We start from the raw sequence: 21,308 nt of genomic DNA, 5'->3' as shown, positions 1-21,308 counted from the left end.
AAAAGAAAATGAAACACAATGGTCCAAAATCTTTAGGATGCAGGAAAATCAGTTTTAAGATGGAAGTTTATAGCAATAGAGGCCTCCCTCAAAAATAATAAAAATATTAGGAGATGCCTGGGTGGCCCAGTCAGCTAAGCATCTATCTGCCTTCAGCTCAGGTCATGATTCCAGGGTCCTGGGATGGAGCCTCGCTTCATGCTCTCTGCTCAGTGAGGAGCCTGCTTCTCCCTCTCCATCTGCCCCTGTTCCATGGTCTCTCTCAAATATATAATACAGTCTTTTAAAAAAGGAGAATGATAAACATCTCAAATAATCTAATCTTACACCTAAAGGAACTAGAAAGAAAAAGAACAAAGCCCAAAGTTAGTAGAAGGAAGGACTCAAAAACAGAGCAGCAATAAAGGAAAAAGAGACTAAGAAAACATACAGGAAAGACAAGTCAAACCAAGAGCTGGTTCTCTGAAAAATAAAAGTGGTACATCTTTAGCTAGACTCATCAAGTAAACTCAAATACGTAAGATCAGAAATGAAAGAGGAGAGGTAGCAACCATCATCACAGAAACACAAGACTCTGAGACTACCATTAAAAAATTATATGACAACAAGTTGGACAGCCTAGAAGCATTACATAAATTCCTAGAAACAAATCTTTCAAAAATGAATCAGGAAGAAATAGAAAATTTGAACAGACCAATTAGTAGTGATGAAATAGAATTTGTAACAAAAAAAAATTCCCAACAAACCAAAGTCCAGGATCAGAAGGCTTCACAGGTGAATTCTAGCAAAATTTAAAGACTTAATACTTATTTTCTTTACACTACTCCAAAAAATAGAAGAGGAAAGAAAATTTCTAAATTCATTTTATGACCCTTCTACCAGCATCACCCTGATACCAAAACCAGAAAAGGCACTATGTAAAAAGAAAATTATGGACCAAAATCCCTGATGAACATAGATGCAAAAATCGTCAACAAAATCTCAGTAACCCAAATTCAGCAACATGTTAGAAGGACCATTCAGCACAATCGAGCAGGATTGATTCCAGTTATACCAGTGTCGTTTAGTATTTGCAAATCAAGGGGACACGTCACTTCAACAAGACTAACCATATAGTTACCACAACAGATGCATAAAAAGCATCTGTCCATATATAGCATCTACTCAGGATAAAAAACAAAACAAACAAAAAACAATAACAAAAACCCAAAACCAAAAACAACTCTCAACAAATGGGGTTAGAGGAAACATACTTCAACATAATAACAGCCACAGAAGTCAAATCCATAGTTAACACCATACCAAATGGCACAAAAGTGAAAGCGTTTCCTCTAAGAACTCAGGAACAAGACAAGGATGTCCACTCTTACTACTTCTATCCAACACAGTACTAGAAGTCTTATCATAGCAGTCAGACAAGGAAAAGAAATAAAAGGCATCCGAACTGGTAAGGAAGAAGTAAATTCCCTATTTACAGGTGACATGATACTTTATACAGAGAACCCTAAGGATTCCACCTAAAAACTTCTAGAACTGATAAATGAATTCAGTGAAGTTACAAAATGAATATACAGAAATCTGTTGTGTTTCTATACACTAATAACGAAATAGCAAAAAGAAAAAAAAAAACAAAAATAAAAAACAAAAAGGGAGGCCTGGCTCACTTGGTTAAGCGTCTGCCTTCGGCTCAGGCCATGATCCCAGGATCCTGGGATCAATTCCTGCACTGGGCAGGGAGCCTGCTTTTCCCTCTCCCCACCCACCTCGTGTTCTCTCTTGCTATTGCCTCTCTCAAATAAATAAGTTAATTTTTTAAAAAAGAGTAAAATACTTAGGAATAAATTTAACCAAGGAGGTGAAAGGTCTATACTCTGAAAACTAAGATGCTGATGAAAGAAACTGAAGATGACACAAACAAATGGAAAGATAAGCCATGCTCCTGGATGGGAAGGGCCAATATAGTTAAAATGTCCATACTACCCTAAGCATTCTATGAAATTCAGTGCAATCCACAAGAAAATACCACTACTATTTTTCACAGAACTAGAACAGGATAATCCTTAAATTTGTATGGAATCCAAAAGACCTTGAATAGCAAAAACAAACTTGAGAAAGAAAAAAACCTATCCTGGATTTCAAGATATAGTACAAAGGTATCATAATCAAAACAGTATGGTACTGGCATTAAAAACTGACACATAGATCAATGGAACATAATAGAAAGTTCAGAATTACACCCATAATTTTATGGCCAGATAATAAAGGATGAAAGAGGCAAGAATATACAATGGGCCAAAGAGAGTCTCTTCAATGGAAGGTGGTGAGAAAATGGGACTGCTTTCTTACACAATATGAGAAAATAAATTCAAAATGGATTAAAGACCTAAATGTGAGAAATGAAACCATGAAACTCCTAAAAGAAAACATAGCCAGTAAGCTGCTGGACATTAGCCTTAGCAATATATTTATGGTTATGTCTTCTCGGACAAGGCAAACAAAAGCAAAAACAAAATACTGGGAGTACATAAAAGTAAAAAGCTTTTGCATAGTGAAGTGAAGCATAATGAAGCCATTAACAAAATGAATGGAAAAAGATATTTACAATGTACCTGAAAACATCCTTAATATATAAAGAACTTATAAACACCAAAGCCCCAAATAATCCAATTAAATAAAAAATGGGCAGAGGACCTGAACAGACATTTTCCCAAAGAGATACAGATAGGTAACAGACACATGAAAAGATACTCAATATCACTCACCATCAGGGAACTGCAAATCAAAACCACGAGATTATCCTCACACCTGTCAGAATGGGTAGCACCAAAAAGACAAGAAATAACAAGTATTGGGGAAGATGTGGAGAAAGGGAACTCTTGTGCAGTGTTGGTGGAAATGTACATTGGTGTAGCCATTGTGGAAAACTGTATGGAATTTCTTCCAAAAATTAAAAATAGAAAATCATATGATCCAGTAATTTCATTACCCATGAAAGCAATAATACTAGTTTGAAAAGATCTAGGCACCCCTATGTTTGCTGCAGCATTATTTACAACAGCCACGATAGGGACGCAGCTCAAGTGTCCACTGATGGGTGAATGGAAAAAGAAGATGTGGTGTGTACCTACATAATGGAATATTACTCAGGCATAAAGTAGTACTCATAGGGGCGCCTGGGTGGCTCGGTGGGTTAAAGCCTCTGCCTTCAGCTCAGGCCATGGTCCCAGGGTCCTGGGATCTGAGCCCCACATCGGGCTCTCTGCTCAGCAGGGAGCCTGCTTCCGCCTCTCTCTCTGCCTCTCTGCCTACTTGTGATCTCTGTCAGATAAATAAATAAAATTAAAAAAAAAAAAAAAAAGAAGTACTCATAAGTACAGAGAACTGGTGGTGGCCCAAGGGGAAGGGGACAAAGGGATGGGCAAAACAATGAAGGGTATTGAGTGGTACAAACTTCTGGCAAAAAATAAGGGAGGAGATGAAAAATATAGCATAGGGCATAGAGTCAGTAATATTGTAACAGCGTGTGCTGACGGACGATGATTGGCCTGGTGAGCACGGACTCAAGTACTAAACTGCCAGATCACTGTGTTGTGCCCCTGGAAGTAATATACCATCATCTGTCAACCATACTTCAAAAAATGAAAATAAAAACAAGATAGGGGGGGGGCGCCTGGGTGCCTCAGTGGGTTAAAGCCTCTGCCTTCAGCTCAGGTCATGATCTCAGGGTCCTGGGATCGAGCCCTGAACTGGGCTTTCTGCTCAGCAAGGAGCCTGCTTTCTCCTCTCTCTCTGCCTACTTGCGATCTCTGTTAAATTAAAAAACAAACAAACAAAAAAAAGAGCAGATCCTAGGTGAGGACAGCGCCTCGATGCGCAAGGACCACCTGGGTGGGTGACAATGAGGCTGAGAACAGTTCTTCAGAAGTCCGGGGCAGGTCCTATGCTGGACAGTCAGACAAAGACCTGCCCCGGCACATCAAGGGAAGAGAATGGTCCTGACTCAAAAGCCCTACTGCTCAAACTTGGTTGATTCCAAGGCAACAAGCTGTCCTTGTGCCCAGGAGCTCACATCACTGAGACTGGGCATGGCAGGGACATGGTCAGGCCAGAGAACAAGGATGGCTTAAGTCAGAGCAGACAACACTTGGGTAGTTAGCAATTCTATGTGTGTTTCATGGTTACTGGGACCAGAAGAGAAACACTGTCCTCAATCACTGACCTTCTGGGGCTCCAAGGTAACCTCAGAATCACCCAGGCTCTGGACATCAGGGCTGGGTGGAGGTTGGACTGTGCTCTGGCTCCATTTCCTGGTGGAGAGAAAGCACTGTCAAGAATCCAGTCCTGTCACCATACTTGGGGTCATCCCAGCACAAGTAGGGGCCTGTCCTCCCAAACAGCTTCCCACCCAAGTGGCTGCTCAACTTCTGCTTGGCTGCCAAGAGCAGGCTGCCCGATGACACCCAAGGCAGCCCACTTCTCTGCCCTAGAGCTTGTAGTTGCTAGGAAGTTCTTACTTTGAACTGGAATCTAACTCCCAATATCACTTGCCCTGTAGGGGCAACCCTGGCTCTAGACCAGGTACTGACTCCGAAGACTCATGGAAACTAGAGGAGCACAGACCTACAAAAGGTCAGGTCTTCCCCACTGCAGGCTACAAGCTCCCAGAACTGCAATCAACCCTGGCCACACTGCACTTTGTGTGCAGTCACAAGGATGTGAGCGCCATAAAAGGCGCCCGTGCTGGCATCCTACCCGACCCTGACCACCACACGGCAGCACCTGGGACTCCGCAAGGCCAAGAAGGGCTTGGGGGTGACGGCACCTCCCTCCAGGCTGCTCCACGCTGCTGACCGCCAGTGGCCACTCGTCACTCCCTGTGAGGCACCGTGGGGACAGGACAGTGGTTGGATCAGTGACGAGCTTAGCACCTTTTTTTAGGCAGGCCTGTATTGAAGGAAGGCTCTGGCTTCTCTGTCCTGGACGAGGGTGGGCTCTTGAAACACACACCTCCTTCCATCCCCAGCCCTTTTGAGTCTTTTTCCAGATACTTCAACCAGCGGTTCTCTGAGGACTGGGGTTTTTCCTGCAGGATTGGGAAGCAAGTTTATTCTCAGGACCCATATCTGCTCTGGCACCAGGAAAGGCATTTGTGTGTGTGTGTGTGGGGGGGTGATAATGGGGAGATGGACGTCCTGTGGCACACTGGGGGCTGTGCACTGGCACAGAGCGTGGGAAAGCTGCTGGACACGACTCATCAAGGAACTTTCCAAATGTCCACGCTCCCCGACCTACTGGTTTCAAAGGAAGACAAAAGCACAAAAAGGCTCATCCAAGTGACACAAATCAAAGTGAAAACTCACCACAGAGAAAATCTGGAAATAATCTACATGCCCATTCATCATGGGGTAAATATCAGTACCTCCACTATATTCTGTAGATATCAGGCATCACTGCAGACTCTACAGCAGGGGAATGACATGCAAGAAAATTCTGGGACGCAAACTAGGATTTCTCATAATCATGATGATGTGAGATGGAGTCCCTCAGCAGACAAAACCGGAAACAGAACACCAACTATATGAGAGTTGTTGTGTTAAAGTGGTGTATGAGCAACACTCCCGTTTATAATAAAAATATGGAAAGCCAGCAGAGGGAGGACGTTGCCAACGCGATTCTGTGAGCAGAGGCGGGCTTTGTCCTCTGGTGGGCGGGGAGCCTCCAACAGCTGTTCCCATGCCCCCGGCTCTGGCAGGACAGTGTTCCATGTACCCACGGCACCCTGGGTGTACCCATGGTGTCACCTCCTCAGTCACTCAAGCTCTGACACACACCACCCACCCACCATGGCCTGAGCACCTACTTTACTGGGCACTGGGGCAGAAAACTGGATGGGAGCCCCATAGGGAGGCTCTGTCTGGAGAAAGGGAACATGAAAGCCAGGGACTCTGCAACAGCATCTTTCCCCTAGCTGAGGTGTGCCCAGAGCGCAACGGGGCCAAGGGAAGAGACACAAGCAGGTGAAGTTCAGGCGAAGTTCAGAGAGCTCCCAGCCAAAGACAACGCCCGTTTCAGAGTCCTGTAATTACCACTACACAGGGCTGTCTCCAGATTACCAAAAGGATGGGTTTACTTTGTGTTCCCTGAAGCTTTAAACCAGTGTGTGTTAGACAGCATTTGTTGCACAAAAGACCAACAAGAGAACCCCCTCTGAGACATACTTACCTGCACACTCTCATGCTCAGCCTGCCTGGGCCCCGCATTTTCCTCTTCATCAACATTTCCAGGTTCTTCCAGAGACCTCAGTGAAAGATTATACATGTGTCCTTAGTGAAATGACCCGGGAGACGAAGGGCAAGGAGATGGGGACGCCAGGATATGCATACTTGACAATGGATATCAAGGACTGCTCTAGGGATCTTAGGATCTTATGTCTGTTGTTTTGATGTAATCTGGTGATACTCAAACAGTTTAGAAGGGCCTGCAAGGAGGGACCATTTGTTGTTCAGATTTAGGCTGGTCAAGCCGTCCATCAACAAGAAAGGTGACATGGGCAGAAGGGGTGAACTCGTCACCTAGACAGACCCATGTTTGCATCCTGGCTTTGCGAGTGACTGGCCGTCACTGTGACAGTGTGACTTTGGGTTTGTTAGTGTACCCCAGTTCCCTCTCCACAAACACAAGATGGCATGGGTGACTGAAGATGAAAGAGATGACGTGTGCCAGTGCCTTGCTGGGGGTCTGGGATAGAGTAACGTCAGCGGAAGCCTTATAGTAGAGTCTCTCCTGTCAGCAAAGGCGAGGAGGTGTCTGCTGCACAGTTATAAAAGTATGTCTTCAGAGTTCTACCCTTATGAATGTGGACAGACATTATGTGTGTGTCACAGTGACTTCTGCCAGCCTCCCAGGGGCAGCAGGGTCCTCTCGACACATAGAGAGTGGGGGGCCAGGGCCTCCATGGCCTCTGAGGGGCATGACTGGCCAGGAGGACACTTACTGTGCCAGCGCCAGAGGCTGGAGCAAAGCCAGCCCCCCCCCCCCCCGTTGGACAGGGTGGTTACATCGCACCATCAGACGGGGCCTCTCTCCAGTGAGTGGCTGAGTGTGGGCCTCTGGTCTTCAGTTTCTCCACTGGTACGCAGACATCCACGATCTTCACAGAGCAATTATAAAGAGGTAACGGGAGCATGCACGTGCAACACCTACCTGGCCACAGGGCTGATACTCTGGCGTTCACTTGAGCCGTGTCCTAACAGCTACCGGCCAGACCTCTGCTCACCTTTCTGATTCAGGGACTCGACTCCAACAAAGGACAGTTCTCAACAGTCTGAAGACAGCAGTCTGTCTTTTCGCTTTAAAGTTACCACCGAGAAGTTGGGCCTCTGCTGTTCTTTTGTAGGCAATCTCTCTTCTCTCTAGCTACTTTTTAGCTCTTCCCTTTGTCTTCTGTCTTCTGTAATTTTATCATGTTCCTGTGTCTAAGGGCAGATTTTTTTTAACCTTAAAAATTAACTTAAGGTAGGAAATACACTAAAATTTAAGTGTATAGTTAAATGAGTCTTGATGAATTATATCTTTGAAACTATTATCCAATTAAGATCGAGAAAAAAAAATTTAATTGAGATATATGGAAAATTTTCATCACTCCCAGAAATTCTCATATGTGTCTTTAGAGGCAATTATCCTCTCCCTGAGAAAACCACTGATCCCTACAATATGTAGTCTTTTGTGTCTGGCTTCTCTCACTTAGCAATGTTGCTGAGATTTGCCCTTGTTATTTTGAATATTGTAGCATCCCATTGCAGGAACATACCTGTAATTTGTTTATCCATTTACCTTCTGATTTATCTCTACGTCTAGCCTTTCACCAATGGCACACTGTCTCAATTACTGTAGCATTATAGTAGATCTTGAAACCAGCCTGCACAAGTGTTCTAGCTCTGTCTTGGTAATTCTAGGTACTATATTTCTTTTTTTTTTTTTTAAAGATTTTATTTATTTATTTGATAGGGAGAGAGAGATCACAAGTAGGCAGGCAAAGAGAGAGGGAAGCAGGCTCCCCGCTAAGCAGAGAGCTCAACATGGGGCTTGATCCCAGGACCCCGAGACCACAAACCGAGCCGAAGGTAGAGGCTTAACCCACTGAGCCACCCAGGTGCCCTGAGGTACTGTATTTCTATATAATAGGATCAGTTTGTCAATTTTTGCAAAAAAAAAAAAAAAAAAAAAAAAAAAAGAAGCCCACTGGAATTTTGACTTTGACTAGGGTATCTCTACCAATTTTTTTTTTTAACGATTTTATTTATTTATTTGACAGACAGAGATCACAAGTACAGAGAGGCAGACAGAAAAAGAGAGAAGAGGAAGCAGGCTCTGCCCCAATGTGGGGCTCGATCCCAGGACCCTGGGATCATGACCTGAGCCGAAGGCAGAGGCTTTAACCCACTGAACCACCCAGGCGCCCCTATCTCTACCAATTTAAGATAAACTGAAATCTTCATGATATTGAGTTTTCCAATCCATGAACATGTTATATCTTTTTGTTAATTTAGCTCTTCTTTAATTTCTCTCAGCAATGTTTTGTAGTTTTTACTGAACAGATCTTGCATATATTTTGTTATATTTATCCCTACATATCTAATTTTTTGATGCTGTTCTAAATTGTATTTGATTTAAAAAATAATTTTCTGGGGTGGCGCCTGGGTGGCTCAGAGGGTTAAAGCCTCTGCCTTCGGCTCAGGTCATGATCCCAGGGTCCTGGAATCAAGCCCTGCATCAGGCTCTCTCCTTGGTGGGGAGCCTGCTTCCTCCTCTCTCTCTGCCTGCCTCTCTGCCTACCTGTGATCTCTCTCTCTGTCAAATAAATAAATAAAATATTTAAAAAAAATTTTTTTTCTGGGGTGCCTGGGTGGCTCAGTTGGTTAAGTCTTTGGTTCAGGTCATGATCCCAGGTCTGGGACTGAGCCCCACATTGGACTCTCTGCTCAGCAGGAAGCCTGCTTCTCCCTCTCCCACTCCCCCTGCTGTGTTCCCTCTCTCACTGTGTCTCTCTCTGTCAAATAAAATCTTAAAAATTTTTTTTCTAATTGCTCATAGCATTTATATAGAAATAATTTAATTCTACCTATTGACTTCTTTAGATTTTATTTATTTATATGAGGGGGAGAGAGAGATAGAGACTGCACAAGTTAGGGGAGAGGCAGGGAGCAGGGGAGGGACGAGCAGACTCCCTGCTGAGCATGGAGCCCTATGCAGGGCTCAATCCCAGGACCCTGAGATCGTGACCTGAGCTGAAGTCAAATGCTTAACAGACTGACCCACCCATGCGCTCCCGTATGTTAAATTTGTTGTGATCTTGTAAAATATTAGCTCTAGTAGCATTTGTATAAGTTCATTAGGATTTCCTTATATACAACCATGTTGTTTGCAAAGAAAATAATGACGTTATCCATTTTGAGATTTATTGTTTCCTAAATCTAAGAATGTAAGACTATGAATCTGGAAAAGGCTCTAGTCTTTTCTCTTCAAATATTGCCTCTGCCCCACTTTCTTTATTCTCACTGGAACTCTTCCCTGTAGCTTCCATGTTTCTCAACTCACATTTTCCGTCTTTTTATTTCTGTGTTGCATTGTGAATACTTTCTTCAGATTTTGCTTCCATTTCACTGATTGTCTCTTCAACTACATTTAATGCTAAAACTGTCCACTGAATTTTTAATTTCAATGCTTATACTTTTTTAAAAAATTTATTTATTTATTTTTAAAGATTTTATTTATTTATTTGACAGACAGAGATCACAAGTAGGCAGAGAGGCAGGCAGAGAGAGAGGGGGAAGCAGGCTCCCTGCCGAGCAGAGAGCCCGACGTGGGGCTCGATCCCAGGACCCTGAGATCATGACCTGAGCTGAAGGCAGAGGCTTTAACCCACTGAGCCACCCAGGCGCCCCTCAATGCTTATACTTTTCATTTCTATAAACTCTTTTTGGTTGTTTGGGCATTTTTATTTTTATTTTTTTATTTTTTATTTTTTTAAAGATTTTATTTATTTATTTGACAGAGAGAAATCACAAGTAGATGGAGAGGCAGGCAGAGAGAGAAGGAGGAAGCAGGCTCCCTGCCGAGCAGAGAGCCCGATGCGGGACTCGATCCCAGGACCCTGAGATCATGACCTGAGCCAAAGGCAGCGGCTTAACCCACTGAGCCACCCAGGCGCCCCTGTTTGGGCATTTTTAAAAGTCCTTTGCTTCCTTTTTTTTTTTTTTTTTGCACTCTATCCCCAATGTGGGGCTTGAATTCATGACCCTGAGATCAAGACTTGCATGCTCTACAGACTGAACCAGCCAGGTGGCCTGAAGTCCTTTGCTTTTTATATTATCAACCCTATCTTTTACCTCATTAAATGTATCAAATATACATTTGTAGTCTGAAGTCTCTGTGGATCTCACTTTTCTGTTGTTTCAGTTCTCTTTCGCTCATGATGACGTATCTCCTTGAGTGTTTATGATTTTTTAATTCTGAGTATATGCTTCCTGGAACTTTATCAGCAGAAATTCTTTCAGGCCTGGGTTGAAGATGTATGCTCCAAAGGTGCTGCATTTACCTTTGCTTCCTTGGACGATTTAAAAATAAATTCTCAGCTTGAGGCTTTTCACACAGAGCATGTAAAAGGCTGAAAAGCCACATGACCGCTTTCTTGTTTTTATAAATTCCTAGAGAGATAGTTAGTTCCCTTCCCTATGCCAAGGCCAACATGCTCCCCATTGCTGAGAGGGTGTATTTCTAGTTCATTTGATCATCCACTGAGGGTGTAGTATTTTGGGAACTCGGCTTTAGGTGGCAGTCTCCTATTGACCCTCCCACATTGACCAGGCCACAGGCCTTGTCTTTGTCCCCCACACCCTTCCTAGACATCTAAACGGGAGCTCCAGAGTAGTTCAGGCACTTACTCTCTGGACTTTGGCTTTTGCTTTATTTTTGACTTCTGATATTTCGTTTACTTCCCTGCCATTTCATCAGGGTACTCAAAATACTACAGTTAGCATTTTTAGTTATTTTCAGTGGGAAGACCCTTCAGGGGAACTAATCATCACATGGAAATCTAAGGGATTTCTCCATCTTCTACTTCCACTAACCACCCAAGGTGAATGCAGGCCAAGACAAGATAACCATGCCCTTCTCAAACAACTATACCTGAATGCCATCTCTGAAATCTGTCCCTGCAGCAGATTTAATTTTTGGACATGGCGTCTACAGTCAGCACCGGAGCCCTCACCGTAAGTCTGAAAAACAAAAAAAATAGTAAGTTTAAGAAACGTGGATGGAACGCTGAGAAACAGATCCATTAGTGATGTACCTCAGGAAGTGGAAAGCTGTACTTTGCAAGGCCCAGAAGCAACATGTGGAAATCCTGATGACCGACCACTGTTTCTGGAGTGATTTATTTACAAACTAACTAAAGTTTATAATTTATTTTATAATTTATTTGTCGTTTATTTACAAACTAAACTCAGGAACTAATAGTTCTGGGCTATCTGGCTGTCCTTTTTTTTTTTTTTTAAGATTTTATTTATTTATTTGAAGAGAGAGAGAGAGTGAGCAAGAGAGCATGAGAGGGGAGAAGGTCAGAGGGAGAAGCAGACTCCCCATGGAGCTGGGAGCCCAATGCAGGTCTCGATCTCAGGACTCTGGGATCATGACTTGAGCCGAAGGCAGTCCCTTAATCGACTGAGCCACCCAGGTGCCCCTCTGGCTATCCTTCTAAAGCACTCAGAACTCTGCATATCAAAGATACACTCAGCCCCAAACCCCACACTAAATGGTTACTGAATATAAACAAGAAATTTGGAAGAGAACACAAGTCACCAATAAATATACAATATGATACTTACTATTCACTGATAAAGGAACGTAAATCAAAATACAACGAAGTATCTTTTTTCCCCTACCTAGCAATCATTTATTTAACATTTATTGCATACTTATTAGGTGCCAGGCCCCTGGACCAGGTAAGGACAATACAATACAGGAGTGGACAAAAATCACTGTCATCGTGGAGTGTACATTCTAGTGCGAGGAGACAGACAATAAGCATATAACTATGTGGCCATCAGATGATGAGAAGTACTACCCAGGAAAATAAGGCAACGAAAGGGGTAGAGTGGAGACAGAGCAGACAATTTTATATAGGGTTTTCAGAGAACAGATCACTAGGCTGACATCTGAGCGCACATCAGGAAAATATGAGGGCCAGAGCCATGTAGGCACCTGGGGGTAGGATTCAGCAGAAGCAATGAAAAAGACACAAGAGCAAGGGCCCTGTGCCTGGCACTTTGGGGGAACCATAAGGCAGCCACATGGCTACAGCTGAGTGGGAAAATGGCAGGAGGTGAGATTTTATGTAGTCCCTACCACAGGCCAAGCTGGCTTTGTGGGCACAAGACCTGTTTTGTTGTTGCCATCTTGAAAACATTTTTTTTTAATTTGAAATTCTTAATAATCTTACCTTTGAACTTGTGTTGCATTAAATGAAGTCTCATGGGACAATGGGTCACGTCTGTAAGCAGGGATACACACGCTATGCACCCCCACGGTTCTCTGCTGCACCATTCGCACACAGCATGCTCAATGACCCCAGAGCACAGGGTTCCAGTGGACTCACAACAAACATGTGGGAGTGTTCACAGAGAGTCTGAGCGTAGATGCTAAGTGTTTGCTGTCTATACCTGAGTATGGGGGGCACCCACAGCCTGAGAAGCCAGGCTTTCCACAGAACAAGAACCTGCTTCAGATGCAGATAAAAGGCAAGAGTGTTTTAAACATACACAGATGACCAAGGAACCCTGTCATATCTTTTCTTATTCTGGTTACTTGCCTAGACAGCTGATCACTGATGCTGAAAAGGATGACACTGAAGGAAAAGGCAAGAAAGGGAGACCCTCGTTCCTTTCCCTCTCAGTCCTTCCTTACATATCAGGGAGCTGATGAGGGGGAGTGTGGGCAGAATGTGTGCATATCATTAGGTAGAAAAAAGCTGAATTAATTTTGTGCAGCATTTCCACTGTTTTGGGAACAGTGAAATATATAGGCATGTATGAGATCCAAAACCCAAGGAGGACAATCTGGATGATCTTGCATATACAGTAAACACTCTTATGTTATTTGGCTCACGGCTAAATGCTCTTTGCATTTTAAACTCGTGTTGCAGGGCACCTGGGTGGCTCAGTGGGTTAAGCCTCTGCCTTAGGCTCAGGTCATGGTCCCAGGGTCCTGGGACTGAGTCCCACATTGGGCTCTCTGCTCAGTAGGGAGCCTGCTTCCCTCTATCTCTGCCTGCCTCTCTGCCTACTTGTGATCTCTGTCAAATAAATAAATAAGATCTTAAGAAAAAACCAAACCAGTGTTGCACAATACCAATGGTAAAATTCATGCTAATAATTTTTTTTTTAAGATTTTATTTATTTATTTGTCAGAGAGGGAGAGGAGCGAGAGTGAGCACAAGCAGACAGAGTGGTAGGCAGAGGCAGAGGGAGAAGCAGGCTCCCAGCTGAGCAAGGAGCCCGATGCGGGACTTGATCCCAGGACGCTGGGATCATGACCTGAGCCGGAGGCAGCCGCTTAACCAGCTGAGCCACTCAGGCGTCCCTCATGCTAATAATTTAAAATACTGGTTTTTCTTAACTTAGGAAGACATGCCACAGTAAATTAAAAACATTGGGTAGTCAAGAGAGACCAGGAAAGAAAGGAAAAACTTACTATTTTAGTACCTTTCATGGCTTTTTTTTCCTGCTTTTGAACAAGGGGCCTTCCATTCTCATTTTGTACCAGGCACACTTGGCCCTGTCTGTAGGACCAGGGATTTTGTTCTAACCTGGAAGGCTGGGGAGAGTGGCTTGGCCCTGCACATGTTTTAGCAAGACCTGAGGCTGCAGTGCTGAGGGCAGACTGTGCGCAGCAACAGGGCAGGCGGCAGGGGTATCGCCGACAGGGGTGCAGCTCCACCACTGGAGTAGCAAGTGGTCAGGCTGGGTGTATCTGCAAAGCAGAGCTGACAAAATCTGCTGATGAACTGGACAAAGAGTATTTAAAAAAAAAAAAAAAAAGAGGAGTCAATGATACCCTCCAGGTTTTAAGCTCAAACAACTAACGCATATGTGAGGGGGAGGACTGTGGGAGAGCAGGCGGGTGGGGGCTGGTGAGGCCTTCTGTTTGGAAAGGGGTCTCTGGATGCCTATCTGAGAACCAGTAGAGCGCTTAATGGGAGGTTCAGGGCTGGGCGTGGGGTCCGAGACAGACATCCCAGAACTGTCAGATGACCTCCTCTCAGAGCACGAAGGGAGTGAGGCCAACAAACTGAGAGCCAGAGCATTTCTCAAACTGAGAAGTTGGCTAGCTTAGAAAGAGCTAGCCAAGAGGACTGAAACCCAGCCAGAGAGACAGCAGGAGTGGGATGACTGAAGTCCAAGTGAACACAGTATTTGAGAGGGAGGAAATGACAAACTGTGACAGATGCTGCCAATAGGTCAAGTCCCCGGAGGCCTGAGAACTCACTACTGTTTTTAGCAAATGGAGAGCACCGCTGACTTTGACAGGAGCCCTTTTACTGCACTGTGGGGAATAAAAGCCCAGCTGGGGCAAGTTCAAGTGGGAGGGGGAGAGGGGAACTGAAGAACGAAATGAAAAAGCTTTGCAAGGGCGCCTGGGTGGCTCAGTGGGTTAAGCCTCTGCCTTCGGCTCAGGTCATGATCTCAGGGTCACGGGATCGAGTCCCACATCGGGCTCTCTGCTCGGCGGGGAGCCTGCTTCCTCCTCTCTCTCTCTCTGCCTCTCTACCTACTTGAGATCTCTCTCTGTCAAACAAATAAATAAAATCTTTAAAAAAAAAAAAAAAAAAAAAAGAAAAAGCTTTGCAAGACATTACTCGACATCCAGCATAAATGGCAGGGACCACAGCCGAATGCTAAAATCCTTCTCCCCTCATCTGGGCACAAACTAGACAACGTTTTCTAGTCTTCCTTGCAGTCAAGGGTGGCCATGAGACAAGGGTCTTTCTAGTGGGATGTGAGCCATTTCCAAGCCTGACCCCTCAAAGCCTCCCATGTAGCTCCTTCCTGTTCCTGGCCCTTGGTGGCCGCAGGTAGCAGGAGACAGGCCTTGGGGAGTAAGAGGACCTTGAGATGAAGGGGGCCTGGGTCCCTGCATGACGGCACCAAGGATGGCCATGCTGTTGCTCTCAATCCCTCCCAGGATTGAGCAAGAGAGACAACTCTATCTGTCAGGCTACCATGGTTTTGTTGTCTGTGTGTCACTGTGGCCTAGTCTACAGGAAGCCAGGTTCAACTGCACAGGCACAGAGGCGTGAGAGGAGCTCCCCCCAGAATTTGGAAATATTTGCTGACATGGAAAACAAGCAGCAGTCACTAGCTCACGAGCCCGCTCCTTGTCTTTGGGGTGGGCCTCAGCAGCTATACTGCTGACCAATGACCTGTTCGTCCCTACTCCCACTATCCCAGTTGGCTTGACCAGATGTGGCCATCTGGGTCAACGGAGCCGATCAGATTGCTTCTTCTAGTTTATTAATTGGGACTCAGCCACTCTTGTTGGCTTGAAGTGAGAGTCTGTGGTCTGTGGGTGGAGTATGTCACTGTGAACTATCTGGGGAGAGAGAGGAAAGGAAGGAGAGGAGGCAGGGAACAGGGAAGGAAGATATAGGGAGAATCTGGATGCAAGGAAACAAGGGGAAGAAAAAATGATGCCTGCGTCATCTGCAGCTTTGTAGTTTCTGGGGCTGGTCCTTTAAGGGCTCAGGGAAGAAACTCCTCCCTTGTAAGCTCCAAGATACCGTTACCTGGCCAGTCCTTTTTTTTTTTTTTTTTTTTTTTAATTTTGCTGAAGCCATCCTGAAGAGTTCTTTTTGTGTTTTGTTTTGTTTTCTATTTGAAACTAAAAGAACCTTGGTCAAAAGATATCCTTTGAAATAGCAATTTAACTTCTAGGAATTTGTCCTAAGGAAATAATTGGTCTCATCAAGAAAGAGGTCTTTGTAGGAAGCTTCACTGCAGAGCTGTTCATAACAATGAAAATGAAAATCAGCCTAAATGCCAATCACTGTGGGCTTGGTCATTTTCTGATTCAACAAATATTTACTGGGCGAGCACTTATCATGCCAGGCACTGTGCTATGTGAGAGGGTGTATCAGTAAACAAACCCAGCGAAGCTTGAACTGCCAGGAGATAAACGATACTCAAGTAAACACACTCGGGACATAATATCTAAACCAGGAAAACGAGAAGAGCTGGGGGAAGCCCCAGCAACGTGCACAAAGGCTGCGAGAGTGCGGTGCTGGACTGTTTCAAGGTCTGAAAGGAAAAGCCTTATGGCTGGAGGAGGAGAATGAGAAGCTGAGGCGGGAGAGGTGGCACCAAGGGCCAAAGAAGGTGAGCGAGGGGGTCGGTGAGGCAAAGGGTGCAAGACAGTTGGTGGTAGTGAAGAGATAAGGTGGCGCAACAGGAACTCTCCTGAAAAGGACTGAAGTGGCCTCAGTGAGAGATTTTACTCCGAGCTTCCTTCAGTCCATACACTCTCTCTCGAGTGTCTCCTACCAGCCTCCACTTCCTGACTGTGCCCACCTCACTCGAACGCTGTGCGCACTGACACATACCCACCGGCTGGGTCTGATGGCCTGGTCATCTCCTTACAGGCCCTGCCTTCTCCTTGCATTTCCTCAGTCTAGTTTAATTATTTATTTTTATTTTTAAAAAGATTTTATTTATTTATTTGACAGAGAGACCACAAGTAGGCAGAGAGGCAGGCAGAGAGAGAGGGGGAAGCAGGCTCGCTGCTTCACAGAGAGCCCAATGTGGGGCTGGATCCCAGGACCCTGGGATCATGACCTGAGCCGAAGGCACATGCCTTAACCTACTGAGCCACCCAGGCGCCCCTCAGTCTAGTTTTAAATGACTTGTGCGTGTGCATCAGATTCTCTTCCACGTGAGCAGATCTGTGAGGGCAAGAACGACTAAGTTTGGCCTTCCCTTATTTCTCCTGTGCCTGCACACAGAGGGTGCTCAGTAAATACTTGCTAACTGAATAAACAATGAAGGGAACTTTCCAGCCACTGCTCCATCCAGTTCACTTCCTGAAGGAACAGGAACCCACGGGGCGAACGTTCTAGGTCTAGGGAACTTGGTCCCAATACTGGAATCCTGGGGCTCCACAGTAACATGCTTCTGTAGTGTTTCTGGCATGGCTGTTAGAACCCCAGTTTCTCAAGACTCACCCGCAAAAATGACTGCTTCTCTCCACAAGCTTTGCATGTCCACTTCAGACCCTTTTTCTCCTACAATGAAATTAAAGAAATTTGGCTTAGATGATTATTTAAAACAGGTGGAGCTGAACCATAATGATTTTTAAAGATCAATGAAGAATAGAAGCCTAAAAACAAATCACCATATATGCAAAAAAAAAAAAAAAGCTACTAAAAGCTACTATATTATAAAGGTGGCATTTTAGAAATGAGGAAAAAACAGACTATTTAATAAATGGTGGTGGAAAAACTGGCTGTCCATATGCAACAAAGTCAAGTAGATCTCTACTACTTCCACAACCTTTAATTTCAATTCTTGAAAAGGTTAACTAGATGGGTTCTCTCTTAACATGAAAAAACACCTTACATTCAGCTCTAAAACTGGAAAATCACTATCAACACTCCCATGAAAATCAAGAACAGGCCAAAAATCCCCATTACTATTCAACTGCTGTTATTTTTCTGCTAATGGAATTGGGAAAGAAAAAGTAATGAGGTATGAAAACTAGAGAGGAAGAAAAAATTATCGTTATAGATATGATTTTTAAAAAATATTTTATTTATTTATTTGACAGAGAGAGATCACAAGTAGGCAGAGAGGCAGGCAGAGAGGGAGGGAGAAGCAGGCTCCCCGCTGAGCAGAGAGCCTGATGTGGAACTCGATGCTAGGACCCTGAGATCATGACCTGAGCTGAAGACAGACGCTTAAACCACTGGGCCACCCAGGTGCCCCAGATATGATTTTTCTACCTGAAAACTCAAGAAAATCAAGTGAAAAACTACTAAAAACAGTAAGACAATTTAATAGAGTCGGGCTGAATACAAAGTTAATAGAGCCTTTACGTAAGTGAATACCTACTTAAAAAAGGTAATGGGAAAGTCCATTTATAATAGCAAGAAAGAGTGTTATCCAGGGACACAAAGTTGCTTTAAAAGAATGGAATGAGGGGCGCCTGGGTGGCTCAGTGGGTTAAGCCACTACTTTTGGCTCGGGTTGTGATCTCAGGGTCCTGGGATCGAGTCCCACATCGGGCTCTCTGCTCGGCAGGGGGCCTGCTTCCCTTCCTCTTTCTCTGCCTGCTTGTGATCTCTCTCTGTCAAATAAATAAATAAAATCTTTAAAAAAAAAAAAAGGAATGAAGCTGCATGCTTAACATCAAGATGCCTGGGTTGATTTATGAAAATTAACATGAGTATGATCCTAATACAATCGGTCTTCTTGGGGAAGTACCCAAAAGGATTCTAAGGAGGACAGCAGCATCTAAAGCACCTACTACAAATTTTTGTGGGCATATCCGCCAATTCAGCACTTCTGATTCTCTAGCACCTATCTTCAAACACCATAAAAATACCTCTTTCTATGGGTACATCTGGAGGTAAGAAATACACTTTAAAAAAAAAAAAAAGGTCTGGAAGGACACACAAGTGGCTAGCTCTAGGGGTGTGGAGTCTGGAGAGAGACAGTATGGGGTAACAAGATCTTTGCACTCAGACAGCCCTAGATCTGCCATTTATTAGACACCTTGACTTCTCTGGATTTCTGTATTCTCCTCTCTGTAAAACCAGAATGATCCTAATCCAGAGGGTGCTGAAATTAAATGGGATGTGTGAAATGGTCCCATCTGCAATTACCCTTAACTCTTTTCTTGCTTTAGTTTCAAATAATTTCTCATAGCTGAAAATGACCGTGAGAATGTGCACTACATATGTGTAATAACTGAAAAAATGGAAACGATTTCCATTGAATCTCAACTCCTAAAGCACAGTGCAAAAAAGTAAAAACAGTTTCTGAGCCCCCCGGTAGCCCTTGGGGGGTCTTAGCAAGCTTACAGGTGCATACTGAGCATCTGACTTTTAAATACTCATTTTGAGTGAGTTTGATGTTGTCCTTTTCCAGGACACAGCAGACGAGCAGGTAAGCAGGGGGAAGTGAGAACTGTCAAGAAGTAGGAAAGCTGGACGGCAGTATCAGGTGACAGCGAGCAGGAAGATGATGAAATGCAATCCAGGAGAAAACAGGTTAAGTGACATTCCTTCTCCTGCGTCTTGACAGTCAAGGAAGCAGTACGTTTTGGAAATACCGAGTATCCTGTTTAAAACGCTCCATGCGAGGGTTGTTCATCGTCTGGGGAACAACCCCTCATCACCGGGAGGGAGACACCACGGAACTAAGGGCTGGACGGCAAGGCACGCCCAGGCAAGGCACGCCCAGTCGTCTCTCAGTCTCAAAAGCTGTCATCCCTCTCCTAGTGAAATTTAGAGCGAGCCACTGCGGGAGGGGCTATCCTCCACCTGCTTTCCCCAACTATCCGCAAGAAGCCACGAGACCGCCACGAGACCGCCTCCGCAGAAACCATTATCCCGTTTCCACGCCGGAAACTTTAAAAAAAAAAAAAAAAAAAAAGCCCGGAACGACGTTCTGGCGGGACAGCAAAACCCAGTCCTCAGGGCCAGTCACCGTCACGAGTCCGGGCGTCCGGGAGACCCAAGCAACCACGCGAGACTGCGCCCGCGCCCGGCGGCCGCGAGGAACACAAAGAAGGCCCGGCCCCCCGCGGCCCCGCCAAGTCCTGCCCGCCCTCCCCGCACCCGGAGGAGGGGGAGGCCGGTGCCCGCCCCACCTGGTGCGCCTGGAAGAGGCGACAGCGGCAGCACCGCAGCACCCAAACCCGCTGTGGGGGCACCATTGGGGACGCCGTCGCCGCTGCGCATGCGCCCTACACTCCTGTCGGTTCCGGCTTCGTCTTCCGCGCGCGTTTGGGGTCCTTTAGACGCCGGCGCGCTGCGCGTGCGCGTGCGCTCTGCGCTTCGGCCCGCCCCTGTACCGCCCAGCTCCCCTCCACGCGTTCGGGCCTTTCTAGCCCGCCGAGCGTCTCGGCGGTGGGCCGGGGTCCCTGTGACTCCCCGGGCGAGGCCGTTGGGCATCGCAAGGGGTTTGGGTCAGCCGGGTCACCACCGACTTGCTGCCTGGAGCAGGCCTGCTCCCGTCTCTCTCTAAGCCCGCGTCTTCGCCGGGGCTTGCTGGGAAGATTGAAGTTGCAAAGGCCGGGCCTCCAGCGCGGCTCCGGGTCCGGCTTCTAACGGCGCCGTTCCCGCTGCGGCTTCTAGTCGCCGACCGGGAGTGGGTGGGCTGCTCCCCGCCGCGGCCCAAACCCTGGGGATCGGGGTTGGAATTCGAAGGACCTTTGGACGGAGGCGGCCTTTGGTAACCTTTGAGCCCAAGCCCGAGGGCTGCGGAACCGAGGATCCCGGGAGGGTGGCTCATGAGCCCCACGCTTTCCGAAGACGGGAAGCTGCTGTGGACGAAACCAGCCCCCCCGGGAAAGCCCCGCCGCGAGCCCCTAAAAGGTTGGAGGGGCGGGACCCCTTCTGTCCCAGCCCGGCAGCCCGCTGAGACGTTCCATCACCACACCCTGACAAGGGTCTGGTGGGAGGAACCCTTCTTAATGGATCCTGGTAGAAGGGTGAAATGGAAAACCATCTGGCAGTTACTCCTGCTCTAAGAAAACAATCTGACTCACCCAGATTTATTATTTATGTACTAGTGTTCACTGACGTAGAACAGGAAAATGGAAGTAGACGTGCTAAACGGACCATCGTGCAGGTCCGTTACAGACAATCTGAGTTTCCCGGTGCAGATGCTGCATGTGTATTGATGGGAAGCAAATAAGTTACAGACAGTACATAATTACAATTAGGTAAAACCAGGCATTATTTATTTCCAGGGATGGGGAGGGGGTTACTGTTATAGAAGATTTAAAGTTGTTTATATTTTCCAAATTTTGCACAGTAGCATATATTAGGGGGAAAAAACAAAAACAAATTAGGTTAAAAAAATTGTTTGAGGAGTGCCTGGGTGGTTCAGTCGGTTACACATCCTCCTGGTCAGGTCATGATCCTGAGGTCCTGCAATCCAGCGTTCCCCTCCTTTTGCCACGCCCCCCCATACTCACTTTTTTGTGAGTTCTCTCAAATAAATAGATAAAATCTTTTTTTTTTTTAAGATTTT

General features: G+C 45.6%; 1 protein-coding gene across 3 annotated transcripts in view; it reads right to left on the bottom strand.

Moving 5' to 3' along the window:
- Positions 1 to 21,308, bottom strand: part of MRNIP (MRN complex interacting protein) — a 27,197-nt gene extending 5,889 nt beyond the window's left edge. Inside the window, exons 1-7 of one of the 3 annotated variants that reach the window (XM_082723663.1) lie at positions 19,921 to 21,308; positions 17,273 to 17,332; positions 13,865 to 14,062; positions 11,188 to 11,276; positions 6,223 to 6,298; positions 4,929 to 5,083; positions 4,220 to 4,307 (exon numbers count right to left, since the gene is read on the bottom strand). In XM_082723663.1, coding sequence (XP_082579789.1) covers positions 4,220 to 4,307; positions 4,929 to 5,083; positions 6,223 to 6,298; positions 11,188 to 11,276; positions 13,865 to 13,900 — 444 coding nt within the window. In that variant the 5' untranslated portion in view covers positions 13,901 to 14,062; positions 17,273 to 17,332; positions 19,921 to 21,308. Of the gene's footprint in view, positions 1 to 2,762; positions 2,806 to 4,219; positions 4,308 to 4,928; positions 5,084 to 6,222; positions 6,299 to 11,187; positions 11,277 to 13,864; positions 14,063 to 17,272; positions 17,333 to 19,920 lie in introns of all 3 variants that reach the window. The other 2 variants (XM_082723664.1, XM_082723662.1) reach the window with 2 other exon arrangements.

The sequence above is a fragment of the Mustela nivalis genome (assembly GCF_964662115.1).
Source record: "Mustela nivalis genome assembly, chromosome: 3".
NCBI classification, from domain to species: Eukaryota; Metazoa; Chordata; class Mammalia; order Carnivora; family Mustelidae; genus Mustela; species Mustela nivalis.
Note: the sequence above shows the minus strand (reverse complement) of the source record. Positions and strands in the feature narration are given on the sequence as shown.